The sequence below is a fragment of the Bufo gargarizans genome, chromosome 6 (assembly GCF_014858855.1).
Source record: "Bufo gargarizans isolate SCDJY-AF-19 chromosome 6, ASM1485885v1, whole genome shotgun sequence".
In the NCBI taxonomy this organism is placed as follows: domain Eukaryota; kingdom Metazoa; phylum Chordata; class Amphibia; order Anura; family Bufonidae; genus Bufo; species Bufo gargarizans.
This window is the reverse complement of record NC_058085.1, coordinates 65,105,092-65,129,897: the sequence shown is the minus strand read 5'-3', so window position 1 is coordinate 65,129,897 and position 24,806 is coordinate 65,105,092. Positions and strand designations below refer to the sequence as shown.

Here is a 24,806-nt window from a genome sequence, read left to right as displayed (position 1 = left end):
ACTCCTGTAGTAAGAAGTAAGTACTACTTCCTGTAGGGAAGTAAGAAAGGACCGTATTGTTGGCTGCCAGAGGGGGAAGGAGGCTGATTCTGTTCATGGCTTCCTCCCCTCCCCATTAGCAGCAGCACTAATATGGAAGCAAAATAAAGACAAGAGAGGTATTTTTGCTTGATGGAAACACTGCAAATCAGGGTGGATTTGATCAAACTGATTTAAATCACTAGTCAGTAAGGCTTGATTTAAATCATAGTTTTCTACATAAAGACTAATTCTTGCTGGTATAACTTATAATATGCAAGAAGATGAAGATTTTTAGAATAACAACTTTTCATATTAGGTTGATTCTGTATTAGGGCTGCACGATATGGGAATTTTGTGCGATTGCGATTAGGGCCCTAAAAATTGTGATAACGGTATGCGATATTTTAAGGGAATTGTGCTAAAGGTCTATTTGCTTGTATTTTCCCATATGAGCCGCTGACGCGGCTGGGTATGACATAGTTATGGGGGATCTGTGGATGGCACTGTTGTGGGGGGATCTGTGGATGGCGCCGTGTTGTGGAGGATGTGTGCTATGACACATAAGGCCATGAGGGGGGCCAGCATAAGACATATAGTGTCTTATGCTAGTCCCCCTCATGGCCCTATGTGTCCTAAACTGCGCACATAACTGGATTTGTGTGTAAAGTATTCAGGGCCGGTGCAAGGATTTTTGCCAACACAAGCGAAGCTACATTTTGGCGCCCCCCCCCCCCCCCCATGGCACATCGCCCCCCCCCCCGTCCGGACCTGGCCCCATCCCATGAGCACCCCCTATGGTGTCACATTCCCCCCCCCCCCCCCCCCGCCCCGGCCTATTGACAATAGGGGGTAATAATATGATCATGGATGGGGCCAGGGACGTCCAGGCGGGGGAATGATGTGCCATGGGGGGGGGGGGGGGAGAAATGTGACACAATAGACTATTGTGTCACATTTCTCCCCCCCATTGCACTTAATCCCTCCCCAGCCCGGACAGCCCTGGCGCCATCCATGATCACATCGTTACCCCTTACTGTGTCACATTTTAACCCCCCCCCCCCCCCCCCAGCCGACCCTTCCTGGCGGCCTGGCCCCATTCCCATGTCACATACTCAGAGTACTGTACAACTGTACAGACATTTACATTGTACCCCCTCCCTCCATCATGTCACGGTCACACAAACTAGCGCCAGAGCAGAGGCGCTCAGGCTTTTAGCACGGCATTCAATGATGTGTTTAAAAAAAGTAATTACAAAACAACAATCATTAATATTGGGGGGGGGGCCAATATTAATGATTGTTGTTTTGTAATTACTTTTTTAAAACACATAATTGAATGCCGTGCTAAAAGCCTGAGCGCCTCTGCTCTGGCACTAGACTAGCACTTATGGCCTCATTTTATGATTTTGAAATAATTTTAAATGATCATATTAATTATTATATACAATACATTCAATTCGGAACAGTTCAAACTTCAAGTGACCTACCTTAAGTCCTGAGTCCACTCCTGACCTGCCTGACTCCTGCTGCTGCTGGCTGCCAGTGCGTCTGGTGGTCTAATCTGGCTGACGGCTGTGTGTGTCTGTGTGAGTCAGACACAACACAATCAGTCAGCTCGAGCCTCGCCTATTAGTCCCTGCCATACCCGCCGGCGGCGCAGCTTACTACCAGTCAGGCCCCCATGGCAGGCTGAGCACATGTGACCGGTGTGTTGCCGTGACTCTGAGCGGCCGACACACGCAGGCTGGGGGCGGGCGCAAGGCGGCGGCGCTGCGGCACAAATTCAAGAAAGTTATAAAAAAAAAAAAAAAAAAGAAGGGCATTCATTTTTCCGCCCTGCGCAGGGCGCGCCCTAAGGCAGCCGCTTGGTCTGCCTTATGGTAGCGCCGGCCCTGAAAGTATTTTACTAGTGTTTAAAACAAGCTCTCTCCTATTGATAACATGGCCAGCCTCTGTACTCACTGTCACTATGAATGTACTGCAGCGAGCTGGCCGGCTGGCGCGTGACTGACGTCACTTAGTAACGCTCCTCCCACTTCAGGAAACAGGAGCGTTACTAAGTGACGTCAGTCATTTGCCGGAAGGCCCGTTCGCTGCAGTGCATTCATCGTGAAAGTGAGCGAGTACAGAGGCTGGCCATGTTATCAATAGGAGAGAGATTGTTTTACACAGTAGTAAAATACTTCACACACTAGGGCTGAAACGATTATTCGAATAACTCGATTAAATCGAGTCAAAAAATTCATCGATGCAGTTTCCCTGCATCGAGGAATCGTTTAAATCACGTGATCACGGAGCGGGAGTGAAATTAAGCGTCTCACTCACCGCTTCCGTGTCCTCCGGAGGCCAGAGAGGCAGGACTGAGCGGCCGGCACAGCTGAGGGAGGAGGAGGAGGGAGGAGGAGGGAGTCTCTCCCTCCCCACTGTGCGCGGCTGCCGCTGAACACCAATCTAGGACGTAGGAGGAGGAGGGGAGGGACTGTGGCCACTGCACTACCAATGAATCTGCCGGCCATATCCCACAGGGTCCCCCCCCCCCATATCATTGGTGGCAGTTTGCAGTTCCGATCGGAGCCCCAGCAGTGTAATGCTGGGGCTCCGATCGGTTACCATGGCAGCCAGGACGCTACTGAAGTCCTGGCTGTCATGGTATGTTAGTGAGCAGAGAGCAGCGCATTATACTCACGTGCGCTGTGGCCGCCGGTCGCTCCTTCTGTCTGTGCGGCGGATTGCTAATGCTTACAGCATTAGCAATGCGCCGCACAGACCTATGAGAAGGAGCGACCGCCGGCCACAGCGCACGTGAGTATAATGCGCTGCTCTCTGCTCACTAACATACCATGACAGCCAGGACTTCAGTAGCGTGACTCCTGGCTGCCATGGTGACCGATCGGAGCCCCAGCATTACACTGCTGGGGCTCCGATCGGAACTGACACTGCCACCAATGATGGGGGGGGGGGAGGGGGACCCTGTGGCCACCGATGATTAATACTGGGGGGGGAGGGGGGGAGGGAGGGAGGGGGGGGGGGTTGCGTTACCCGAGGGGGGAGGCAGATCAGAGGCTGGAGGGGGGGGGGGGAGGCAGATCAGAGGCTGGAGGGGGGGGGGAGGCAGATCAGAGGCTGGGGGCAGGCAGATGGAGAGAGAGTGGTTAATGGAGGCTGCAGGCACCACCTTGGTTTGTATAAAGTTATTGGTTTAGAGAGGGGTTAATGAAGGCACCTCCAAGGTGCTTCCATTAACCTCTTCAAACCAATAACTTTATACATGCCTAATGCCAAGGTGCTTCCATTAACCCCTCCAAACCCAATGGGCATGTATAAAGTTATTGGTTTGGAGGGGTTAATGGAAGCACCTTGGCATTAGGCATGTATAAAGTTATTAACCCCTTCAAACCAATAACTTTATACATACCTAATTACGTACGTTATTTTAAGTAGCTTTTTCTTATTAGATTACTCGATGAATCGAGAAATATAATCGATAGAATACTCGATTACAAAAATATTCGTTTACTGCAGCCCTATCACACACATAACTGGCTTTGTGTGTAGGGCCCCTTCATATATAATCTCGGCATTTACGGGTCGGCCATATCGCATTTGCCGATTATCGCTATTCGATTATTTTTTAGATTTATCGTGCAGCCCTATTCTGTATTCATAGGTTTGTAGAAGTTAGGATTAAGGTCTTTTTGTTCATGTTATAACATTTTTGCTGTGAAGAAGAGGCATGTGATCTCTGCTGAGTCTAATTCAGTTTTGAGAACTGCAAAAGTAAACCAAGTATCTGTGATAATATCTTGTAGGCAGAGAAACCTCTGAAAGAGCATGACATTGTGAATGGATTAATGGAATTTATTTACCAAAATAAACATACAGCCCTATTCTACATAATAAAAAAAAAAATAATATCTTTATTTCATGATGGAATAACCTTTGGATGGTAATACATTTTCCTCAAATCATTTTATAGAAAAAAAAAAATCAGATTTAAATAAATCAGATTTTTTTATTTTATTTTTTAAATCATTGATTTTTATCCACCCTGCTGCAAATTACTTTAAAGCAGTCGTTAACAACATTTAATGTCTTTTGGTGTAAAAGGGGTTATCCGAGACTGAAAAATGCCCGGGCCCCTCACACTGATTCTACTTCCCTGGCTCCCTGCTTCCTGCGCCACTCCTGGTCCCCGCACCGCCGTCGCTGTTTCTTCCCGTGCGCTGATAAAAACCTCCGGTGTCAGGGGGAGCAGCCAATGGAAGACTGGGACGAGCCTCCCTAGCGTTACCCGTGATACCAGGGAGCCAGATAAGTAGATTCAGTGTGAGGGGCCCCCTTTAAATGGTTTATGGATAAACTGGATTCTAACAGTGATCGCGACCCGGATGTATAGTTGGGAACGTAAAGCTTTGCAACCCCTCAAGATGATCCAATGTGGCATATGTAGCTCTAGAGTGGTGCCAGTTTTATGGCATAATTGCAGTGTAAAGTATGGCGTTCAGTAGTTCATGTGAACTCTCACCCCCCAGGATCGGACTCCTGTTTCCTAAACCCTGTAAATTCTTGTTTTTGTAGGAAGAGGACGTTTCAGAGAATGACAATCAGGAGACTGATGAAACAAAGGTATTTTGGGAGAGGGTTAGATGGCATGGCTATCTCCTGTGTGTCCTCTGCCCTGCTAACACCCTTTCCTGTCTCCTGAGCGAGCCGCTGTGTAATCTTCTGTATACACGGTGGTCTGAGGATTTCATGGCGCTGCTTGCCTGTCTCTGCTGTGTGTGTGTGTGTGTGTGTGTGTGTGTGTAGTTTAATAGTTTTAACCCTTGCTGCTTTCTCTTCCCTTTTTCCTGATATGTGAGTATTGTTTCTACCGGATCATCTTCTGTCATGTACCTGACGTGTACAGCATAAAAGGACATGGCTTGTATTCTTCCCAATACAAATTAATTGACTTCATTGAAAGAGGATCTGTCCTCTCTCCTGACATGCTTCATGCATTCCCCATGTAATAATTCTGGAGCCTCTATTGTTATGTCTGTATGCTGTGCCTTTCCTTTATTTCTGCTAGATGTTAAGAATAAATTACTAGCAGTCTGCAGTAAGGGTACAGAGGGGTGTTACCAGTTGGGGGGGGGTACCTGCACATTCGGAAAATGGCAGAGCTGATTGGATAGAGTAAGTCTGTACCGGTACACCCCCCCCCCCCCCCCCCCCCCAACTTGTTACCACCCCCTGTACCCTTACTGCAGACTGCTAGCAATTCATTCATAAATTCTAGTAGAAATAATACAGGAATGGCACAACATGGAGACATAAGAATAGAGGCTCCAGAATTGTTATTACATGGGGAATGCATGAAGCTATTAACACAGACATGTCAGGAGCGGTGACAGGTCTTCTTTAAATATGCGCCTTCCACAGATATTTATGAATTGGGCCATATTTACACGTCGTGTATCATCCGTGAAGAATCCATGTTTGGTCCGTGTGTCTGTTTTTGCTCTCAATGTGTCATCCATGTTCCACGGACACTGCTAGGCTGAAAATTTATTTTCAGAGCATCTCTTATAAATGGTCCGTGAAACACGGGTGACGTAAAAAAACACAGATCCATAGACCATAATGGGCGTGATGGATCCATATAATCAATCTGGGTACTCCCATGTGTTTTCCACTTCTGGCTGACTTAGAGTCTCACTTTGACTCAGATACTCAAACTTCATATACAATTCAGCCATATAACATTTTGAATATTTGTTGTTAGATGAGAAGGATACTACTCGCGCTTCAGAAGACCTCATGGTACTTCCTTTACTTTCTTTTTCACAATTAAAAAGTGTTGCATGGCTCTCAGGCCCACTTGTTCGGAGTTCGCTGAGTTGTAAACCGCATATTCAAGCGCAATGTTTTGCGGGTCACGCCCCTTACTCATGCGAGGATCCACGTGATGGATCCATAAACATGACTGAAAAAGTATGCGTCCATGCTCCAACACAGATGTGTGAATACACGCTTTAAAATAAATGGTTACATGGGCTGACCGCCCACATTCATGAAGTACTGATGTCCTTTTTTTTTATTTGAGTACCTTTTACTTGCGGGGTACACTCCGCTGATGCTGCCATCATTTGTTCTTTTTTTTTCCAAATACCCCTTGCTTGCCCCGCTGTGCCCCCCTGCAGTTTTTGCGCCCTGTATGTTAGCCAACAGGGAGGAGGAGACGCCAGGGTTTCTCAGGGGGGGAGTATCCTTCTCCCTGGCTGTGCCGCAGTGGAGCGCGTCTTCGATTGGATCGCGGCACAGCCAGGGCGAAGGATACGCCACCAGAGAAACCCTGATGTCTCCTCCTCCCTGTACCTATGCTCAGTATTAACATACTGGACTCAAAAACAGTGAAAGGAAGGGGCAAGCGAGGGCTATTAAAAAAAAAAAAAAAAAAAAAAAAAAAAAAAAAAATGATGGCAGCTTCAGTGGGGTGTACCCTGCAAGTAAAAGTACTTAAACAAAAAAAAATACATGAAAGGAACTCTTTAAGCCCCTTGCACACAACCGAGTGGCATCTATTTTTATAACTGATGCCACTTGGATAGCAATAGACCATTTCAATTATTTTCACCTATATAACGAACGGCATTGCCCCACAGAAGATTGCAATTGGTATTGGTAGCAGCTAATGCAGGGGTCAGCAACATTTGGCACTCCAGCTGTTGTGAAACTACAATTGCCAGCATGCTTCATTCATTTCTATGGGAGGTCTGAGAAGAGCAAGTATGCATGCTGGGAGTTGTAGTTTCACAACAGCTGGAGTGCCGGGGGTTGCCTACCCCTGAGCTAGAGATATGAGCCTGGCCTTGTTTGAAAGCTGACATTTCAATCCAGAATCCTCAAGAAGAACCACAGCATTATCTGCATTACATTGGAAGATATAGCTGTTAGAAATTGGGGTGGCGGGGAATGCAGTTAAAAGTGAAAGCAAAAACCGTTTCACTGATTTCACTCCTGACTTGATTTCTAACAGCTATATCTTCCAATGTACAGGGGCCCCTCAAGTTACAAAATTCATTGGTTTCAGGATGAACATTGTAAGTTAAGTACATAACACTATGGAAAACTGTTAATTGGTTCCAAAAATGTCAGTATGAAAGTAAATTTTAAAGAAAAATTAAACCTGCGACTACGCAAGTCCCCGGCTTTGCGGCCTACTAGGCCGTAACTTCCATCCTGGAGTTTGGTGGGCAGGGACTGTCCCCTGAGGGTGATATCTTCGCGCCCAGACGTCCCCCTTCTCCAGGAGCCTGCTGAGCTCCGCCCCTGGCCTCTGTCAAAAAACAAAACAAAAAAACCTTACTTGCCTGCCACCTTACTGAGGCTGGCTTCCCCATTAGGCCTCTTTTTACACGAGCATGACGGATTAGGTCCGGATGCGTTCAGGGTGCGTTCAGTGAAACTCGCACCATTTTGCAAGCAAGTTCAGTCAGTTTTGTCTGCAATTGCTTTCAGTTGTTCATTTTTTTTTTTTTTCCGTGCGGGTGCGCATGATAAAAAACTGAAGGTTTACAAACATCTCCTAGCAACCATCAGTGAAAAATGCATTGCATCCGCACTTGCTTCCGGATGCAATGCGTTTTTTTACTGAAGCCCCATTCACTTCTATGGGGCCAGGGCTGCTGAAAAACGCAGAATATAGAACATGCTGCGTTTTTCACGCAACACAGAAGAGATGCGTGAAACAAAAACGCTCATGTACACAGACCCATTGAAATGAATGGGTCAGGATTCAGTGCGGGTGCTATGCAATAACGTCACGCATTGCACCCGCGCGGAAAACTCACTCGTGTGAAAGGGGCCTTTCATGGCTGTGTAGTTTAAAATTAACGCCTTCTTGCCTCCAGTTGGGGCTATATGTTTATATTGAGATGAATAAATAATACATTACCCTGGCACTATCAAGTGCTGAGTGTGGTGTCTGTTGCAGTATTAACCTCATCTAAGGTGGGTGCGCTCCCACTCATGTGGTTACTGTCGCACTTCCCTGCAACAATTCCACTGGATGTTTTTTATGCAACTCCCCTTCCATGGACACTCACTAGTGTTGTACATCCGTACATCGTGCGTCCGGTCATATGACCTTCCATCCACAGACAAACTAATTACGCTACCCACATATACCGTACATCCTGTCGTGTTACTCACTCCTCGAGTGGAGTAATTACCACTGGATGCCTCACACTCTGTAGCATTGCCCCCTCTCTCTTAGGTGGCATAAATGCACTACCACTATACTGTACAGCCTGTCGCATTCCACCCTTCATAGGTGGCGTAAATGCGCTCCATTCCATGGCTACTACTATGTCCTCTTCCACAGGTGAAGTATTTACTCTAGCACTAGAGATCGTAGCTACTACTGTAGGGCCTCCTTCCCAGGTGGCGTGTCTACACTGACTTTGGCTTTAGTGGCTATGGTATAGTGTATAGAGTATTTACGCTAGCTCTACATATCATGGCTACTACTGTATGGCTTGCGCTAGCATACTATTTTCATTAGTACTACATACCATGGCTCCTTCTGTATGCTCTTCATCAGGTGGAGTATGGTGATATCACCGTATACTATGGCTTTTACGGTATGACCTCCTCCTCAGGTGGAGTATTGCTCTAGTTCCTGTGGCTACTCTTGTCTGGCCCCATTCTCAGGTGGAGAATTTGCCTTAGTCCTAAGTGCCTTGTCTACCACTGTGTGGTTGTGTCTACATTCCGTCTCGGGTGGATCTCCGGCTCATTTTGCGCAACCAATGGATGCCGTTGCACCAATAGGTGGGGTCTTTATGCTGGCGCTTGCAGTTTTAGCTGATTCGTCCACTCATTCCTGAAGACATGGTCATCCGCTGTACTTCTATTCTCTGACCAGATATTGTCATTAGTATGCATGCTATAGCTGATGAGCCATTCACTTCTGGTGAGCACTTTTGCGGGGTTCTAGTTTCTATGACATTGGTCTAGCACAAGGTTCTCATTTCAAGTGGGACATTGGTGCTAACTGTTGATGCTGTGACACAATCAACACTGCCTCTTTTAAGAACTGAGTATTAGCTCTGACCTATCCCTATGTAGGGGACACACCTATTTAGGGTACATGCTGTGCATCAACTGCTTCCCTCACCGGACGGGACTATGGTGCTGTCGCATGTTGTCAATACTAATAGATGTCTCGTTGCTGGAACGCCAACACCCTGATTGCACTCCCCACAGATTATGTTTCTGTCTACCTAGCCAGTATCCATACTCCTGAGGTTGGATTCTTACTGCTCTGGAACGCCTGCACTATTTTTTTTCTTATGTCCAGATTTTCTCTGGTGTTTCTGTAACGTCGGACATAGTAATCAAATTCTCTCCTGGAGAAGTATTTCTCCTTATCTCTGACCAATCTGTGTATTCCGCTGATGACCGCATTGTCCCTTTCAGGCAGTCGCTACACGGTGACAGTAGACGGTCTCTGACGAATCTACACACCTCCGATATTTTTGGCGTCGGCTTTGCTTCTACCTATCACTGCGGTATTTTTGTTCTTCAGTTGGGTCTGCCTGATCCAGGCAGTTTGAAGTATCAAGCAGCTTCTTTTGTTAGAAGTCTCGCGACAAACCTCTACAGCTCTGGGGGCATCTGTCTTCCACAATACCTGCTCCTTAGGGGGCGTTTCCTTTTTAAGCAGAGATGTATGCTGCGATCCTTGACTTTTTGTATCTGCCTCCATGAGTGTATTGCGGCGAGTGTATGTGCTCTCTCTCATGTATTATAGCCTACTCTCTTTTAAGAGTGCGGTTGCTCAGTTTCCTCAGGCTGTCTAATGCCAGTAATGATCTGGTCTTGGATCCAGCATCACTCAGTCTTCCTTTTGTCCAGTGGCGGAGGTTGCTTTGGCTGCACTCTTCTACCGCATTCCTCTGCTGCACGGCCGGGATGCTATTGATCCCCGGGGACAGTCTTTTCCTCTTAGACTACTCCCCATTTGCCTATGGTTTTTCATGTTCTTCCTCTGGTTCCCGTTGTGACTTTGTCTGCCTTGACCATCCCTTATCTCTGTCTTGATGAGTGATCATATTCCATACTTTTTAGTCTCTTCTCGTGCTGGATTCTTTATAAGGGAGTGGCTACTCGCTATTTTCTTTTACAAATTGGCCCACAGGGGTCTTCTCACGTACCTGGGAGATCCCTACAGGACTAGTCCTCTGTCAGTTGCCCAGTAATTCCTTCCAGTTTTCCAGTTTTTTTTTTTTTTTTCTGGATTGAAGTATCCCATCCTGATACTTATACATTTGGTAAGGTAGTGTCTGGGTTTTCCTGTTGCTCGTTTGCCAGGTCTCGTGCATACCCAGGTTCATTTATGTTGGTAAACCCAATCCATGGGACCTATTGCCATGCAAGACATCCTGGGTTTCCAGTCTAGGTCCCCACAGCAATTCTGTGGTCCTCTTTATGTGGATGTACCTTCCGCACATCTTCAGTCGTCAGACATGCTTATCCTTCTTGTGGATATTATGTGCTGCTATCCACATCTTCTAAAGCCTCTCGAGCCCTTGGGCTTCGTTTAACTGGGTTTCTTTGCCCAGTGTAAGATGTTGTGCGTTCTACGCTCTCTCTCGCTGGCCTTCCTGGTTCATGCTTTTCCTGTTCTGTTCAGGGTTCCTGTGCATCCTTTCCCCACAATTCTGTACGGGGCTTTGACCGGCCTTAGATTTGTTCTGGTCTTTTATTCCCTCCCCATGGTACTGCTTTGGAACGTCCCATGGTCTCCTGTGTCCCCCAATGATACGAGCGAGATTCGAGAAAACAGGTTTCTTTGTGCTCACCTGCACCTCCTTTTCTTGCTGAGTTCATTGGGGACACAGCACCCACCCAGTAAGTTCATTGCTGGTTCTTTTTGGTGGGTCCCACCTGTTCTTGGTTCTGACTCATCGCCAGCTTTTTCATACAATTGGCTTTTCCTGGCTGCTCCTACTGCTTTTGTACAAACTGATTAGCTCAGTGTCTGCAAGAGGGGTATAGCTGAGAAGAGGAGTTAGCACTTTTTTTTTGTCTAGTGTTGCCTCCTAGTGGCGGCAGCAGCTATACCCATGGTCTCCTGTCCCCCCCCCCCCCCCCCCAAAGAACTCAGTGAAAAAAGGATTTTACAGGTAAGCACAAAAAATCCTATTTCTATGGTTAGGGCAGGAGCTTCTTCAGGGTCTTGCATAGTACATAGATGTACCAGCAAAATAAAAGTCGACGGTGTCCAAAGGAACAGCTCATCCTGGCACAGACAGGGGGCAGTAGAGGATGTTTTAGTACCATAGAGTAGCTACTAGACAACCAATAGGTGCTTTACCAGTGAAATGGCCATATTGATTGGTCGGATCGGAGTCTGAAACATTGTATATTGAGTCTAGTTTCAACTTACAATGGCTGGAAAAGACCACTGGATGTTGAAAATATTGTATTCTGAGGCCATTGTATCTTGAGGGATCACTGTAATGGATACAATGCTGTGGTTCTGGTATTGTTTTAAAACTTGAAATGCCAGCTTTCAAACAAGACCAAGCCCATATCTAGCTGCTACCAATCCCAAGATATGAGCAGCTAAAGCAACCCTCCTCCCCTCTTAAACGGGTTATCCCATGACTAATGTAAAAAATGAAAACCAGACATCATATAGGACATGACCACCTCTTTCTATCAAAGCTAGGACCAGCCCTGTACCTCGCATGGATCCAGAGATCTCCCCATTTATTGCTCTGCTAGATTTATATCAAGCTGACAGCTCAGGGGGAGTGTCTTTTCTGCTGCAGCTCAGGAGGCGTGTCCATGTTCTTCCTATCACAGCTCAGGAGGCAGATGAAGGATGAAACTGAGCATGTGCGGCAATCTCAGTGAGCAGAACAAAGAAATAAGGAAAATAACAAACAGCAGGTGGCGCTATACAGATGCATTTTATTGAATAACTCCCTGGCTATGCTAAATTTTTAATGACATACAATTACAAAAGAATTCAGATCCAGGTGCTGGTTTGAAAACTGTAGAATATTTTTCGTGGGACAACCCCTGTCTGGTGTGCTTTGGGCACAGGGAGCAGCCAACCCCCATCCAGCCGGGCACTTGGGAGCTGTTTTCCAGCAGAATAAGGCCTCTTGCGCACAAACGTATTTTCATTCCGTTTCCATATCAGGTTTTTGTGGACTGTATACAGAGCCATTCATTTCAATGGGTCCGCAAAAATGCGGCATGCACACGGATGTCATCCGTATTTTTTGCGGAACGCAAAATACATACGGTCGTGTGCAAGAGGCCTAAAAGCACTTTTTCTGCACATGAAGCAAAGACACAAAGTGTACACAGGTATGTTTGGAATGTGTTTGCAATCTTGTTAGTTATATAGGTGAAAATTACGAGACAGATTCCCTTTAAAGTCTGATCAGTGAAAAATGTAATACACTCAGATGCAACTCGGACACAAAAAACTAATCTGATCAAAAACTGAAACGGAAACCACATCGCTCGTGTGCAAGGGCCACTTTCTTATGAGCGATACGGATTGTGTCAGGGTCCATTCTGTGGAAAACTGATGGTTTTGCGTGCAAATTTTGTCTGCGACTGCAATCAATGTTCAACTTTTTTCCATCCTGATTGCATCTGTTTTACATCTATTTTTCAGCAACAACCAGTGAACCAGCATTGCATCTGGCTGCCTTCCATTTTTTTTTTAAGCAGCCCTGGCCCCATAGCAATGAATTGGACATTATAGAACTTGTTGAATTATTTTTTTTCCCTGAACATAAAGATGATTAGTGATAAACCATGCTCATGTGCACAGATCCAGAACGCATCCTGACAGAAGTGAAGTTAGCCTAGGGTTACACTCGCACAACAGTGAAAAATATCAGCCATTAAAAACAGTTTTCTCGCCCAATTTCCTTGGGGGACACAGAAGACCTTGGGTATAGCTCATCTCCCTAGGAGGCGTGACACTAAGTGAAAACTGTTAAGCCCCTCCTCCACAGCTATACCCTCAGCCTGGAGAGAGAGACTGCCAGTTTTTGCTTAGTGTCCAAGGAGGCAAGACACTCCCTGCTCTGCAGGGCTGTTTTTCTCCTTGTTTAAATTTTGATTTTTACTTTTTTTCTTTTCTTTTTGTTCCAGATCATCAGGGACAACAGAGACGCACTAGACCTCTCTGTTTCTCCTGGGGTTGAGCTGCGCCAGTGCCGGTCACCCGCACTGCTGCCTCCCCCACAGAAGACAAGGTGGATCAGGGCAGCCCAGCTCCCCTACATCCCGCCAGCGCAAGGGTCGCCCGCACGCCAAGTCCCTCTCCCAGCGTCCTGCCACTACGGTGCCAGTAGCTGAAGGGGCGACCCTGCTGGAATGGACCGAGGGTGAAGACGACTATGGTGAGAGAGTGGCTTCTCCAGCCCTACGTCCCCCACCCCCCACCCTGGTCTCCTGCGTGCCTGACCCCCCATACTGGGCCTCTGGACCCTTCGGTCACTGCTGGACCTAGGCTGGCCCCTGGGGTGCTGCGGGGCGACATTCCATCCCTGCTCCCTCCCCTCCCTTCTAGCCCTCATGGGACATTTTAGCAGCAGAATGCTGCGAATAGGCAGCCATTGGTGAGCCGGACATCCATCGCCTCCCTTCACTTATCAGCGTCCCTCCTGGGAACGCTGTGCTCACATCCTCACGGGCACCCGGTCCCAGGGTCCCCCCATCCCCTCACCGATGCGCTGCTCTGGACCGGGGGCCTTTTCCTGACGGCAGTGCTGCTTGGGCGGCCGCACCTCCGGCGCTTCTTCCCGGCCTGCTGGGCCGCACCTCCGAGCTGGGCCGCACTTTCTTCCCGGCCCCCGACTGTTCCGGCCTGCGGGGTAGACTCCCGCGGCCGGCATTTGGCTTGAGCACGATGCTCCAACGATTCCGGCCGGCCGTCGGCGACTTCCGGCCGGCCGGGCGCCGCAAATTTTGGCCCAGGCTTCGGGCCTACTGGGCCTCATTCCGGCGCTCCACCCGGGCCCCTGACTTCCGGTCCGCGGGGTGGGCTTCCGCGGCCGGTTTGTCCAGGCAGTCCGCTCCGGTTTCCTGTGCGGCCCCGGTCAGCCGGGTGCCGCAGAAAATTTAGGCCCCGGCTTCACGGCCTGCTAGGCCGCAAACTTCCGGCCTCTGTTGGAGGGGGCGGGAACTTCTGCGGGCGCGAATTCTTCCCGCCTGGAGGTTCCCCGCCCCCAGGGGATCGCGGCGCCGCCTCCTCCTCCCTTCCAGGTTGGTTGGCTGTTAACCCTTCGGGTACCGGCGGCTCCCGATGGGCCTATATGGCTGGCGCCCCCCCCCCCCCCCTCTACTTCTATGCTGGGCACCTGTATGGTGGCACTTCTTTCTGCCTCAGTGAGGCTATTTTTTATTTAGGAATGCATAACATGGTTAAGCTAATGGATTTCTTGTGCGCTGCGCAGGACGCTGCAGCCTTATCTCAGTAGCGCCGCCTGTATGCGTGCTCCTTCCATGAGCGGCATGGTGTCGCACTCCCCGGCTGGTGCATGCTTCCCTTCTTTAGCCCTCTCCGGGATGCAGCGCTGGCCAAGTGCATGCGTCCTCCAGCTATGGTAACTGCCATGTGCAGACAACCCCTTCCTAGGCGGGATACTGCACTCTCTCGGGCTGCAGGCTTGCCTGGTGCATGACCCCCCGCTTAGGTGGAATACTGCACTCTCACCGAATACGGTGTTGGCCATGTGCACGAGAACGCTGCACTCGTTGGATTCGCTGCAGGCCATGTGCACAACCCCCTTCCATAGGCGGAATGCTGCACTCATTGGATTCGTTGCCGGTCTTGTGCATGTCCTCCTTCTATAGGTGGAACCTGCACTCTCACCAGATACGGTGTTAGTCTGGTGCACGACCCCCTCCCATAGGGGACCGCTGCACTTTTCACTGGATTCACTGCCGGTCATGTGCGTGATTCCTTTCCATAGGCGAAACGCTGCTCTCACTGGATTTGATACCGGCCATGTGCATGACCCCCTTCCATAGGCGGAATGCTGCACTCACTGGATTCGCTGCCGGTCTTGTGCATGACCCCCTTCCATAGGCGGAATGCTGCACTCACTGGATTCGCTGCCGGTCTTGTGCATGACCCCCTTCCATAGGCGGAATGCTGCACTCACTGGATTCGCTGCCGGTCTTGTGCATGACCCCCTTCCATAGGCGGAATGCTGCACTCACTGGATTCGCTGCCGGTCTTGTGCATGACCCCCTTCCATAGGCGGAATGCTGCACTCACTGGATTTGCTGCCGGTCTTGGCATGACCCCCTTCCAGGGGCGGAATGCTGCACTCTCTGGATTCGCTGCCGGTCTTGTGCATGACCCCCTTCCTCTAGGCGGAATACTGCACTTCATTGGTTATGGTGCTGGGCAGCCGGCCATGTGAATAACCCCCTTCCATAGGCGGTATGCTGCATTCTCATTGGATTCGCTGCCGGCCTTGGGCATGCCTTCTTCCCTCAAGCGCCATGCATACACCCTCACTGACTGGGGTCGTTCTCTCGCTGATAAGTTGCTGGCCGCGTGCAGGACCCCCTTCCATGGTGGGATGCTTGCAACTCACTAAATCCACTGCCGGCCATATACATGTTCCCCCTTCCGTGGGCGGTGTACGGCACTCTTACTGGATTCGCTGCCGGCCATGGACATGTCTCCTTTCCTCAGGCAACATACACACACTCTCACTGACTGTGTTTGTTCTCTCGCCAGTGTGCTGCTGGCCAGGTGCCTGACCCCCATCCATGGCGGGGTGCTCGCATTCTCCCTGGTTGCAATACTGGCCATGGGCATGGCTCCCCCTTCTGGGCAGCATACTGCACTCTCACCAGATACGTTGCTGGCCTCTAAGATGGGTGGAATGCTTGCACTCCCATTGGATACGGTGCTGGCCTTGTGCGTGACCACCCCTCATTCCATGGGTGGACTTTTTGTACGCTCACAGGACTCACAACTGTCCTTGTATGTGCTGTGCTGGACTTGTACTTGTCCCCATTCATTGGCGAAGTAGTTGTACTCTCACAAAATTCGGTGTTTGGTGGATTATTGCACACTCACTTAATGCTAGGATTACCCTGTGCATGTCCCCTTTTCACTAGGTGGACGTCCTGCTGGATGCGGTGTGGCCATGTGCATGGCCCTCTTCTGGGCGCAATATGGTATGTCTTCCTTCTCTGAAGTAGGTGCTGGTCTTGGGCATCACCCCCTTGTGGGGCGGGCTTTGCACGCTTGCTGCCCGCACTGTTTGCCAAGTACATTGCCCTCTCTTCTGGGCGGACTGCTTGCGTTCCGTCGCATGCCATACTAGTCTTGTGTATGTCCCCCCTTCCGGTTGCACTTTGCACTTCTGTGGTTCTGTGGGGCTCTGTGGCTGGCCCTCCTTGCTGTATGACTATTTCGCAGTGGGCGGACGCTCTTGTGCACTCTGTGCGTTGTTGGGCCGTGTATGCCTTCTCCTTCCGTAGGTGGGTTGGCTTTCTCACTGCTTATGGGGCTGCTTGTACGTATGCCTCCATTCTTCCGGCGACTTGACGTTTTTTCTCTTGGGATACGGTGATTGCCGCCGGCCTTGGCACTCTTCTCTGAGGAGATCTTTCTGTTCACCTGGCCTGGACGGGCTCTATTGCTCTCTACTGCAGCGAGCTGGGTGGTATCCATTCTCTGTTCAGAGGGTATATTTGGTGTTTCCGTTGTGACGGTATCCACCATATTCGTTGGCCTTTCCGCCTGGGGAGTGTTTGTGGTTCCTGGATGCGTACCCTTTAGTTACCCTGTGGCATTGCTTCCCAGCGCAAGCGGTCACATGGTCGAGAGTGCTGTCTCCAGCGTCCCTCGCAGTCTACGTTGGCTCTGGCCGGATTACGGTTCCCTCGCCTGTTGCCATTCCTCCTCTTGGATGCGTTTTGGTTTGAGTCCTTCCTGTTGGCACCCTCCGTGCTTCAGTTTGTTTTGCTACCAGGTTCTAGCCGCTCTTTTCGAGCAGGTCGCCCAACTTCTCTTGGTTGCCCGATTACCGAGGTCTCAGGGACCTCCACTTTCGATTCGTTAGGGTATTCGCCTTCTGCGAATTGGTGAGCCGGACATCTCGGAGTAGCGGAGTTCTGCTTTTGAGCGGTCCTGTGGCTTCCCTGTTGCCCACTCCTCCTTGCGGTTGGAGGGTGTCATCCGTCTTCTCGGCTATTTTTCTCTCGACGGCTCTGTTTTGGCTTCTCCTGGGTCAGTTTTACTCCGCTGAGGCTTCAGGGGCTGTTCCTTCACTGGCCTCCCCCCTGGGGAGACCATGGTTGTTCATATGGATGGTCCCGGTGTTCCTTATGACCTCGTACTGTCTCCATTGTTCACACTGGCTGTACTAGCTGTGTGCCTATTACCGGGTTTGCCGCATTCTGTCCTCCCGCTGGGTGCAGATTACTTTTACCATTCTGGGCGATGGTCCTGCTTGGACTTTACCTTCTCGGTAACCTGGCGGGCCTGCTTTCTTCTGTCAAGATTACCCTTCAAGCCCCCACTTCGGGTCTGTAGAACACCTTCCTGTGGTGGCTACAACGACAAGGACTTTAGCCTGACTTGTCCTGGAGTCTGTTGGAAACTGGCCGGGTCCCTTTCGGTTCCTTCCGTTTGTCCATCTGCTCCCCCACTCCGCGTGGATTCGGGACGGCGTTGCTCGGGGGCCGACTGGACCAGTTTTCCCAACCTTTTTGCCCGTGTCATTGATTTGCGCTTACTCGCATTGGATTTCCTCCCGTCTGCCCAGACGAGTCCAGCGAGCACACTAGTGTTCGCTCCCGGCCGTGCTTCGTCCAGGTTCTGTTGTCTGACTTAGGGTCTTCCCTGGGGTTCTTTAGGAAGCTGGGCATTCACCCAATTCTGCCTTTCTCTTCCCGTGATTCGGTCTTCTCCAGTCTGGCCTGGACCTGCGACTGGGACTCTGTTACTTGAAGTGTCTGCAGTTTTTTGCTTGGACATCTCCGACTCTGTCGACGCTCGGTCTCTTGTTTCCAGGAGGTCCGCGCCAAGGTTCACGGCTCCTGGGTGCTTTCCTCCGCTTTAACCACATGGCTATTGCTGTGGTTACTGCTCAAGGGCAGGGCTCTGTTTTTTTGGTGTCACCGTTCATTTCTCCAGAGCGGTTGGTGCCTCCGGGGCCGGAGGCATTGGGCTTCAGCCATGTCATTGTGCAGGGTGGCCACGGTCTTCCTTGCACTCTTTACCAGGTTTTCCTGGGTGCGTACTCTGGCTTCGGCGGCGGCTGGTGCCTTGGGCCGCCTGGTTTTTGCAGGTGGCATTTCCTTGCTGCCTTCGGGTGCTTCGCCTTGGTGCTGTGGTCCCTCCCCTCTTGGACTGCTTTTGAACGTCCCAAGGTCTTCTGTGTCCCCCAAGGAAATTGGGCGAGAAAACGAGATTTTTGTATAACTTACCAGTAAAATCTCTTTCTCGCTCTTTCCTTGGGGGACACAGCACCCACCCATTCATTGGTTTTTTTCTGCACGGTTTCCGAGTTTTGTTTACCCGTTGGGTAGTTGGCTTGTTGTTTCCACTTGTTGGACTTTGCCTTTTCTCACTACTTGGACACGCAACTGGTAGTCTCTCTCTCCAGGCTGAGGGTATAGCTGATGGAGGAGGGGCTTAACAGTTTTCACTTAGTGTCACGCCTCCTTGGGAGATGAGCTATACCCAAGGTCTTCTGTGTCCCCCAAGGAAAGAGCGAGAAAGAGATTTTACTGGTAAGTTATACAAAAATCTCGTTTTTTATGGCCATCTTGCCTCAATTTGTGCATCTATTTCCTGTCCATTTGTCCATTTTTAACGGCCGTTTTTAATGGGTGTTAGAAACAGATAAATTTCCTAGGCTTTTTTTTTTTTTTTATCCCTATATCCCCCACAGTGCCCTCAGTATATATTATGTGCCACACACACTATATTTATATTTATTACTGAATGTAGGCAGGCTATTATAGCTAAATGATAAAGTACAGGGAACATATACTGTATTGGACTGTAGTATTCAGGTTACATTACCATGTTGGCACTTTGCGATAAATAAGGGGTTTTGGGTTGCAGTTTGGGCACTCGGTCTCTAAAAGGTTCACCATCACTGCCCTAATATCTATAATAGCCCCCATTGTGCCCCCTGTATATATTTCCTCATAGTGGCCATAATAATGTCTCCCATTAATGTCTAATAATTCCCCCCCCACACACCACTCTACCCCTGTTAGTGCCATTGGAAAAAATAATAAAAAAATACCTCATCCTCTTGCACATGTGGAGGCGCTCGCTCCTCACTGGAGGCACCAGGACCTGGCGCTCCCAGCATTGTGACGTCACATCATGGAAAGATTTTCCTTCACCAGAAAGATCAACATGCACAGTGCATTCAGAATTTCTCCGTGTGGCCACTATGTGGTGCTATAACACCATTGTACTGGGTTACGTGCCGCAAAAACACGTATAAACAGTGATAAATAGTGTGGATTTATGCAGATTTTCTGTAAAGAAATCTCAAAGCCATAGACACACTTTTAGTTGCCCCCTCCCCCAAGTCTTAGCATTACCATGGCTCGTGTGGGGGGAGAAGCTGCACAACAATTGAAAGAATTCCTCTGCAAACTTTTTGCAAGTGGCGGCTCCAGTCTGCAGAGGTGCAGCAGGCAGCGCAGTGCATTCCTCGACTGCAGCTGTGGATTGATAAAATTGGACTTTTAGTAGCAGCATTTTCAGTACGACGTGTGATCACTACGCTCTTCTGTGGTGGTGGTGGTCGTTCACATCCATTAGGGTAATCTCCCACGGTGAGGCGATTACTGCCTTCTTCCAGATCGGTATGGCACATGCTGCTTTTGCAACCGTTTTAGAATAGGTGGAAAATTCAGCCACAGATACTCGGAAAAATCTCCATGTGCAATGGGGATTTTGCATCATCTTTCATTCCCTGCATTAAAAGCGGTGAACGTCTGCATCAGAAATGGTCATGATGCAAAAATCTGCAGCCCTGGTCACTTTCCATGCAGAAATATTACACTGTATGTTCAGTAATCCACAGCATTTCCACTACATGTGCTTTTACATCCCCACCATCAGTTGTCACCACAATGTGTACAGTGTATGGAGCTGGAAGCAGCAGGCTCGGTACTCTGTGTGGTGACCATACTGCGCTGGAAACCTTCTGCATCCAGCTTCATACACGGCTGCCCAAAACTGCTGATCGTAGGGACCCCCAATCAGTGTGATACTGATGACCTGTCCTGGGGATAGGTCATCAGCATCTACCTCGGAGGACCCCTTTATTGCAGTTTATTAACCTTTGATTTGCTGTTGCACCACACCATAGAAGAGCTGGTGTGGGAGCGTGTCCTCTACACTGCCTTGGATCTTGAGGCCAGTGTGGGTTTATCATAGGATCTAGCGGTTTAGTTGCGGTGCACGGTCAGGCTACAGATGTGCATACTGCATGTTAGAGATGAATTGTTTTGTTGCCAGGAAGGGCCTATTATTTCTACGTTTCTTGGCTACAGGACAGACCCCTCAAACTTTCCTGCCAAAGGGAGGGATCATAACTTTAATTTCCTCTTGATAGTGGAGCTGATGTTGCTAGCTGGTGTCAGACCCTTCCTCCCTTGAGGTTCAGGACAAGGAAGTGCATTAATAAAATAACTAAGATCACAGGGCTTTATTGAGTACAGTAACTTTTTGGCTACATATTGGCGGATTCCAGGAAAGTGCCACATCTTAACCCTTTCCTGCCTTGGCTGCTGTGGCCCTCTGAGACGAGATTACACTTCCTCTATTTGTAAAGTCTATAGGTGTAGGATGGTGTCTAGACCCCCCCCCCCCCCCACAGAAGATATTTAAGGGGAGGGGGAGTCGGGTATATTGGGTGTCACCATACCTAGTTCTTTTGTTCTCAAGGAGGAAAACAGAAGGGCCACTGTTCTTTCAGTGAAAAGGGGGGAAAAAAAGGAGAGCTTTAGGCTACATGTGTCGCGCGACAATAAGTTGCACGGCAAATAGGGTACAACTACACTGCAATATGTGTTGCGCAATATATTTTGTAATGCTAGTCTATGGTGACATGCTGCGATACGTCGGTCACTGAAAAATCCATCTTGGATGGTTTTTTTGCGACTTGTGTCACAGCAAGTCGCAGTGCGACACCATAGACCATCATTATAAAAATTGTCGCACGACCTTTATCGGACAACTGTAGCCCTAGCCTTAGGCTACATGCACACGACCGTGCCGTTTTTTGCGGTCCACAAATCGCGGATCCGCAAAAAACGGAAGCCACCCGTGTGCCTTCCGCAATTTGCGGACGGGCGGCCATTGATATAACTGCCTATTGTCTGTTTTGCGGACAAGAATAGGACATGTTGTTTTTTTTTTTTTTTTTTGCGGGGCCGCGGAACGGAGCAACGGCGGCTCGGATGCGGACCCAAACAGCCGTGTGCATAAGGCCTTCGGGTAAGGAAAATATGAAGCTTTAAGGTATGTTCACATGTGGCTGTGCTGCAGAACTGCAGGTGGAAAATCTGCAATATACTACAGTAACGGCAAAGTGGATGACGTTTTTCGAAATATCATCCAAACGATGAGGAAGAATATCCACAGCAGCAAATGACCTGCAGTGCGGGTTCTAAATCTGCAGAATGTGGATTTAAACTAGGGGTTTCCAACGTGGATTTCACCCTTTGCAACGCAGAGGATGAAATCTATGGCAGTTCCACTGCAGAAAAAAAAACTTTTTTTTTTTTTTTTTTTTAAGATTTCCTGTGCCGATTTTGCGGGGTGTTTGAGACGAATCTTCAGCAGAATCCACTTTCTTTTTTCTTTTTTTTTTTTTTTTTTTTTTTTTTTCAGGTTCGCCTATCATGCCAAAACGTTCAACCAACCAGCAACTTGGGAGCGTCGGTCTTCTACTTTCTTCGATAGCCTAGCAATATCGTAATGTTTTATAAGATGGGAATAGCCCTTTAGCATTTTATGCATTTTCTTTACTCTTGCGTATCATATGTACACTATTTGGTAGTGACTAAGAGATGCGTCAAATGGCGTCAGTCGTTGGCTGTACACGCCGTGAAAACTGCGTGGAAACGTCTCACCTGGCTGTAAAGTTTTCTGTTGTGTTCCAACTGTTTCTGAGAACCCAGCCCTTCCGCACTACTCACCTCCTGGATTACTCAGCCAAAGAATGATTAACCCGCAGGCTCTGATTACAAGTCTGATTAAACGAAAAGGCCTAGACGCCGCACCACACCCTGCGCGCTGCACCTCCGCACCTGCCGCATGGCAGTGAACTTGCTGCACGGTCATGGACTCTAGTTACTTGGAAGGCACTCCAGCTAGAAGAGTCGTGCTTCAAATAAGCCCAAGTGTCTGTACAGGACAAGAATGAGGAGTGTTGTTTTTTTTTTTTTTTTTTTTTTTTACATTTTTGTAGGACCTTATGCTATGATTCTCCAGGAGCGGTCTGTAAATCGGAAGCTCCTTATCAGTGACGTTTGGAGGTCCCCAACCTGTTGTACCTTGTGAGCCACATTCAACTGATCAGGGAGAGACAGGAGAAAACTGTACTGTAAAAACGGGATCCACACTGGGACCCGTGCATACCTTCACTACAGATGTGGGTTTTCAATCCGCAGCATCTGAATTTATGTTGCGGATTTCTGCCGCAGTGTGAAGTCTGCAGAAAATGCACAGCAATCCCATACCGTAAAGCCTCATTCACGCGTCAGTGTTCCACGGATGCGTTCTGTACGTGTTCTCCACGGACAGCACACGTCCCCATTCATTTTAATGTGTGTATTCACACGTCAGTGTTTTAGCACGGTCCGTGGGCCCGTGTTTTTTTTTTTTTAGCAAGGATGCATTCTCTATTTTGTCTGTGTTCACAGATCCGTCACGCCCATTAGTCTGTGGGTCTGTGAAAATCACGGATGCCTCAGTCATTCATCCGTGTTTCACGGATCATTAGGAAGAAATGCTTTGAATTTTTTTTTTTAAGCTGTGCGGATGGCAAACAGACCCAACACGGATCCATCAAGGACATTGTCACGAAGGCATCACTGACCACCTTTTCACGGATTTAAGCACCGACACGGACGTGTGAATGAGGCTTAACGTGATCCCTGCTGACATATCTAGTTCTGAAGGGCAATTGTACTTTAGTAATATGACCCATCATTCAGGACTGGAGAAAAGCAGGCACCTAAATACAGCAAAATAACAAAGGACTGTAATACTTCTTCTCTCTCCAATCCCATGGCCTGCAAACATGGTGAACTTGACAGCTGGCAATGAAAGAGTTGATAGGCAAGCCATAGCTGGCAGTGTCTAGTTGCCCGGCAGGCATCTGCATGCTCCTACATACAATTCCTTCCCTGCGGTGCTGAATACCTGCCATTGCTCATACAGGCGTGTCCCTGCCATTGCATGCTGACATCGAGGAGGACAGGAAACGGCTGTGCATTAACCCTCAGTAGTGCTTGTAGCGTCTAAGCATGTAAAAAGCATCTAAAGTGCGGATTATACCTGAAACGTAGAGCTGGAAAGTGGTACGCTTTCGACCATCTGATCTAGATCCTTCCTCTAAAGCACAGATGTTTTAGCCCTCCAGCTGTTGCAAAACTACAACTCCCAGCATGCCCTGATAGCTGTAGGACGTCTAGGCATGGTGGGAGTTGTAGTTTTGCAACAGCTGGAGGGCCACGAGTTTGACATCCCTGCTCTAAAGGATCAGTTATTTCAAGATTAGGGAAGTGTGTGTTAACGTGGTATTCCCATCTGAAAGGTGGCAGAGGTAGGACCGACCCCATCCTCCAACATGACTGGTGTAGAGCCCTCTAGGCAGAGAATGAGTAAAAGATGGAGACTGACAGGCTCAGCTGCTTCTATACCTCCCGTAGAAGTGAATGGAGAGAGCCCCGCACATGGCATACCAACCTCTCTGTTCCTTCTCTGTCTGGATTGGGTGTCTGCACTCTGTTCTCCACATACATGTAGTCCCAGAGGTGGGACCCATATCTCGGACATTACGGACTTCCATTTACAGCAACCCTCCAGTTCAAAATAACAATTCCCCTGAACTGGGGAATGGACAGAACACATGGTGACCTCCTTTTCATCTTTTTAGTTGCAGATCCGCTAATTTTGGGGCTCCTCTTCTGACATTGAAGTTGGCCAGGACGCTTCCTACTTGTCCAGCGCTGATCACGTGAGCATTGGCGGCCAGTTTTAAGGGCAGCAGGTAGTGTCTTGGACTACCAAATGCACAATGCGCGCATCAAGTAGTCTGGGAAATGGTGAAGCCATCTCCGATGGCAGCAGAGGAGCCCAAGAAATGACGAATCTGTAGCTAAAAAGGTCACCAGGTAAGTGTTCTGCTTGTTCTTTGCTATACAGTGCTGTGCGTTGTCATGGTTACAGACTACAAACAAGCCCTGTGTAGTCTGACTCTGAATTTTAACTCCCTTTGATGTGCTGAACGTATCCATAGGCCCTCATACACCTGGCTGGTATGTGTTAGTATACTTTAAAAAAAAATTCATGGTTTAGTTTTTTACTGATCAGAAAGTCTACTGTGATTGCTGTGCAGGGGGCCACCACAAGAAAACCCTATATAGTGCAATTTTTTAGTTTTCTTAGCCTTGGAGGCCTATGGACGATGTTTCGCACTTTGTCTATACAGTGGCATACATCGAGCCATATGTCGAAGGTGTTATAA

At 48.7% G+C, this 24,806-nt stretch overlaps 1 protein-coding gene across 1 annotated transcript in view; it reads left to right on the top strand.

The window, feature by feature from the left end:
* Window positions 1-24,806, top strand: part of LOC122941789 (SAP30 binding protein) — a 59,505-nt gene that overhangs the window by 18,281 nt on the left and 16,418 nt on the right. Inside the window, exon 3 of the mRNA XM_044299225.1 lies at window positions 4,600-4,647. Coding sequence (XP_044155160.1) covers window positions 4,600-4,647 — 48 coding nt within the window. The remainder of the gene's footprint in view (window positions 1-4,599; window positions 4,648-24,806) is intronic.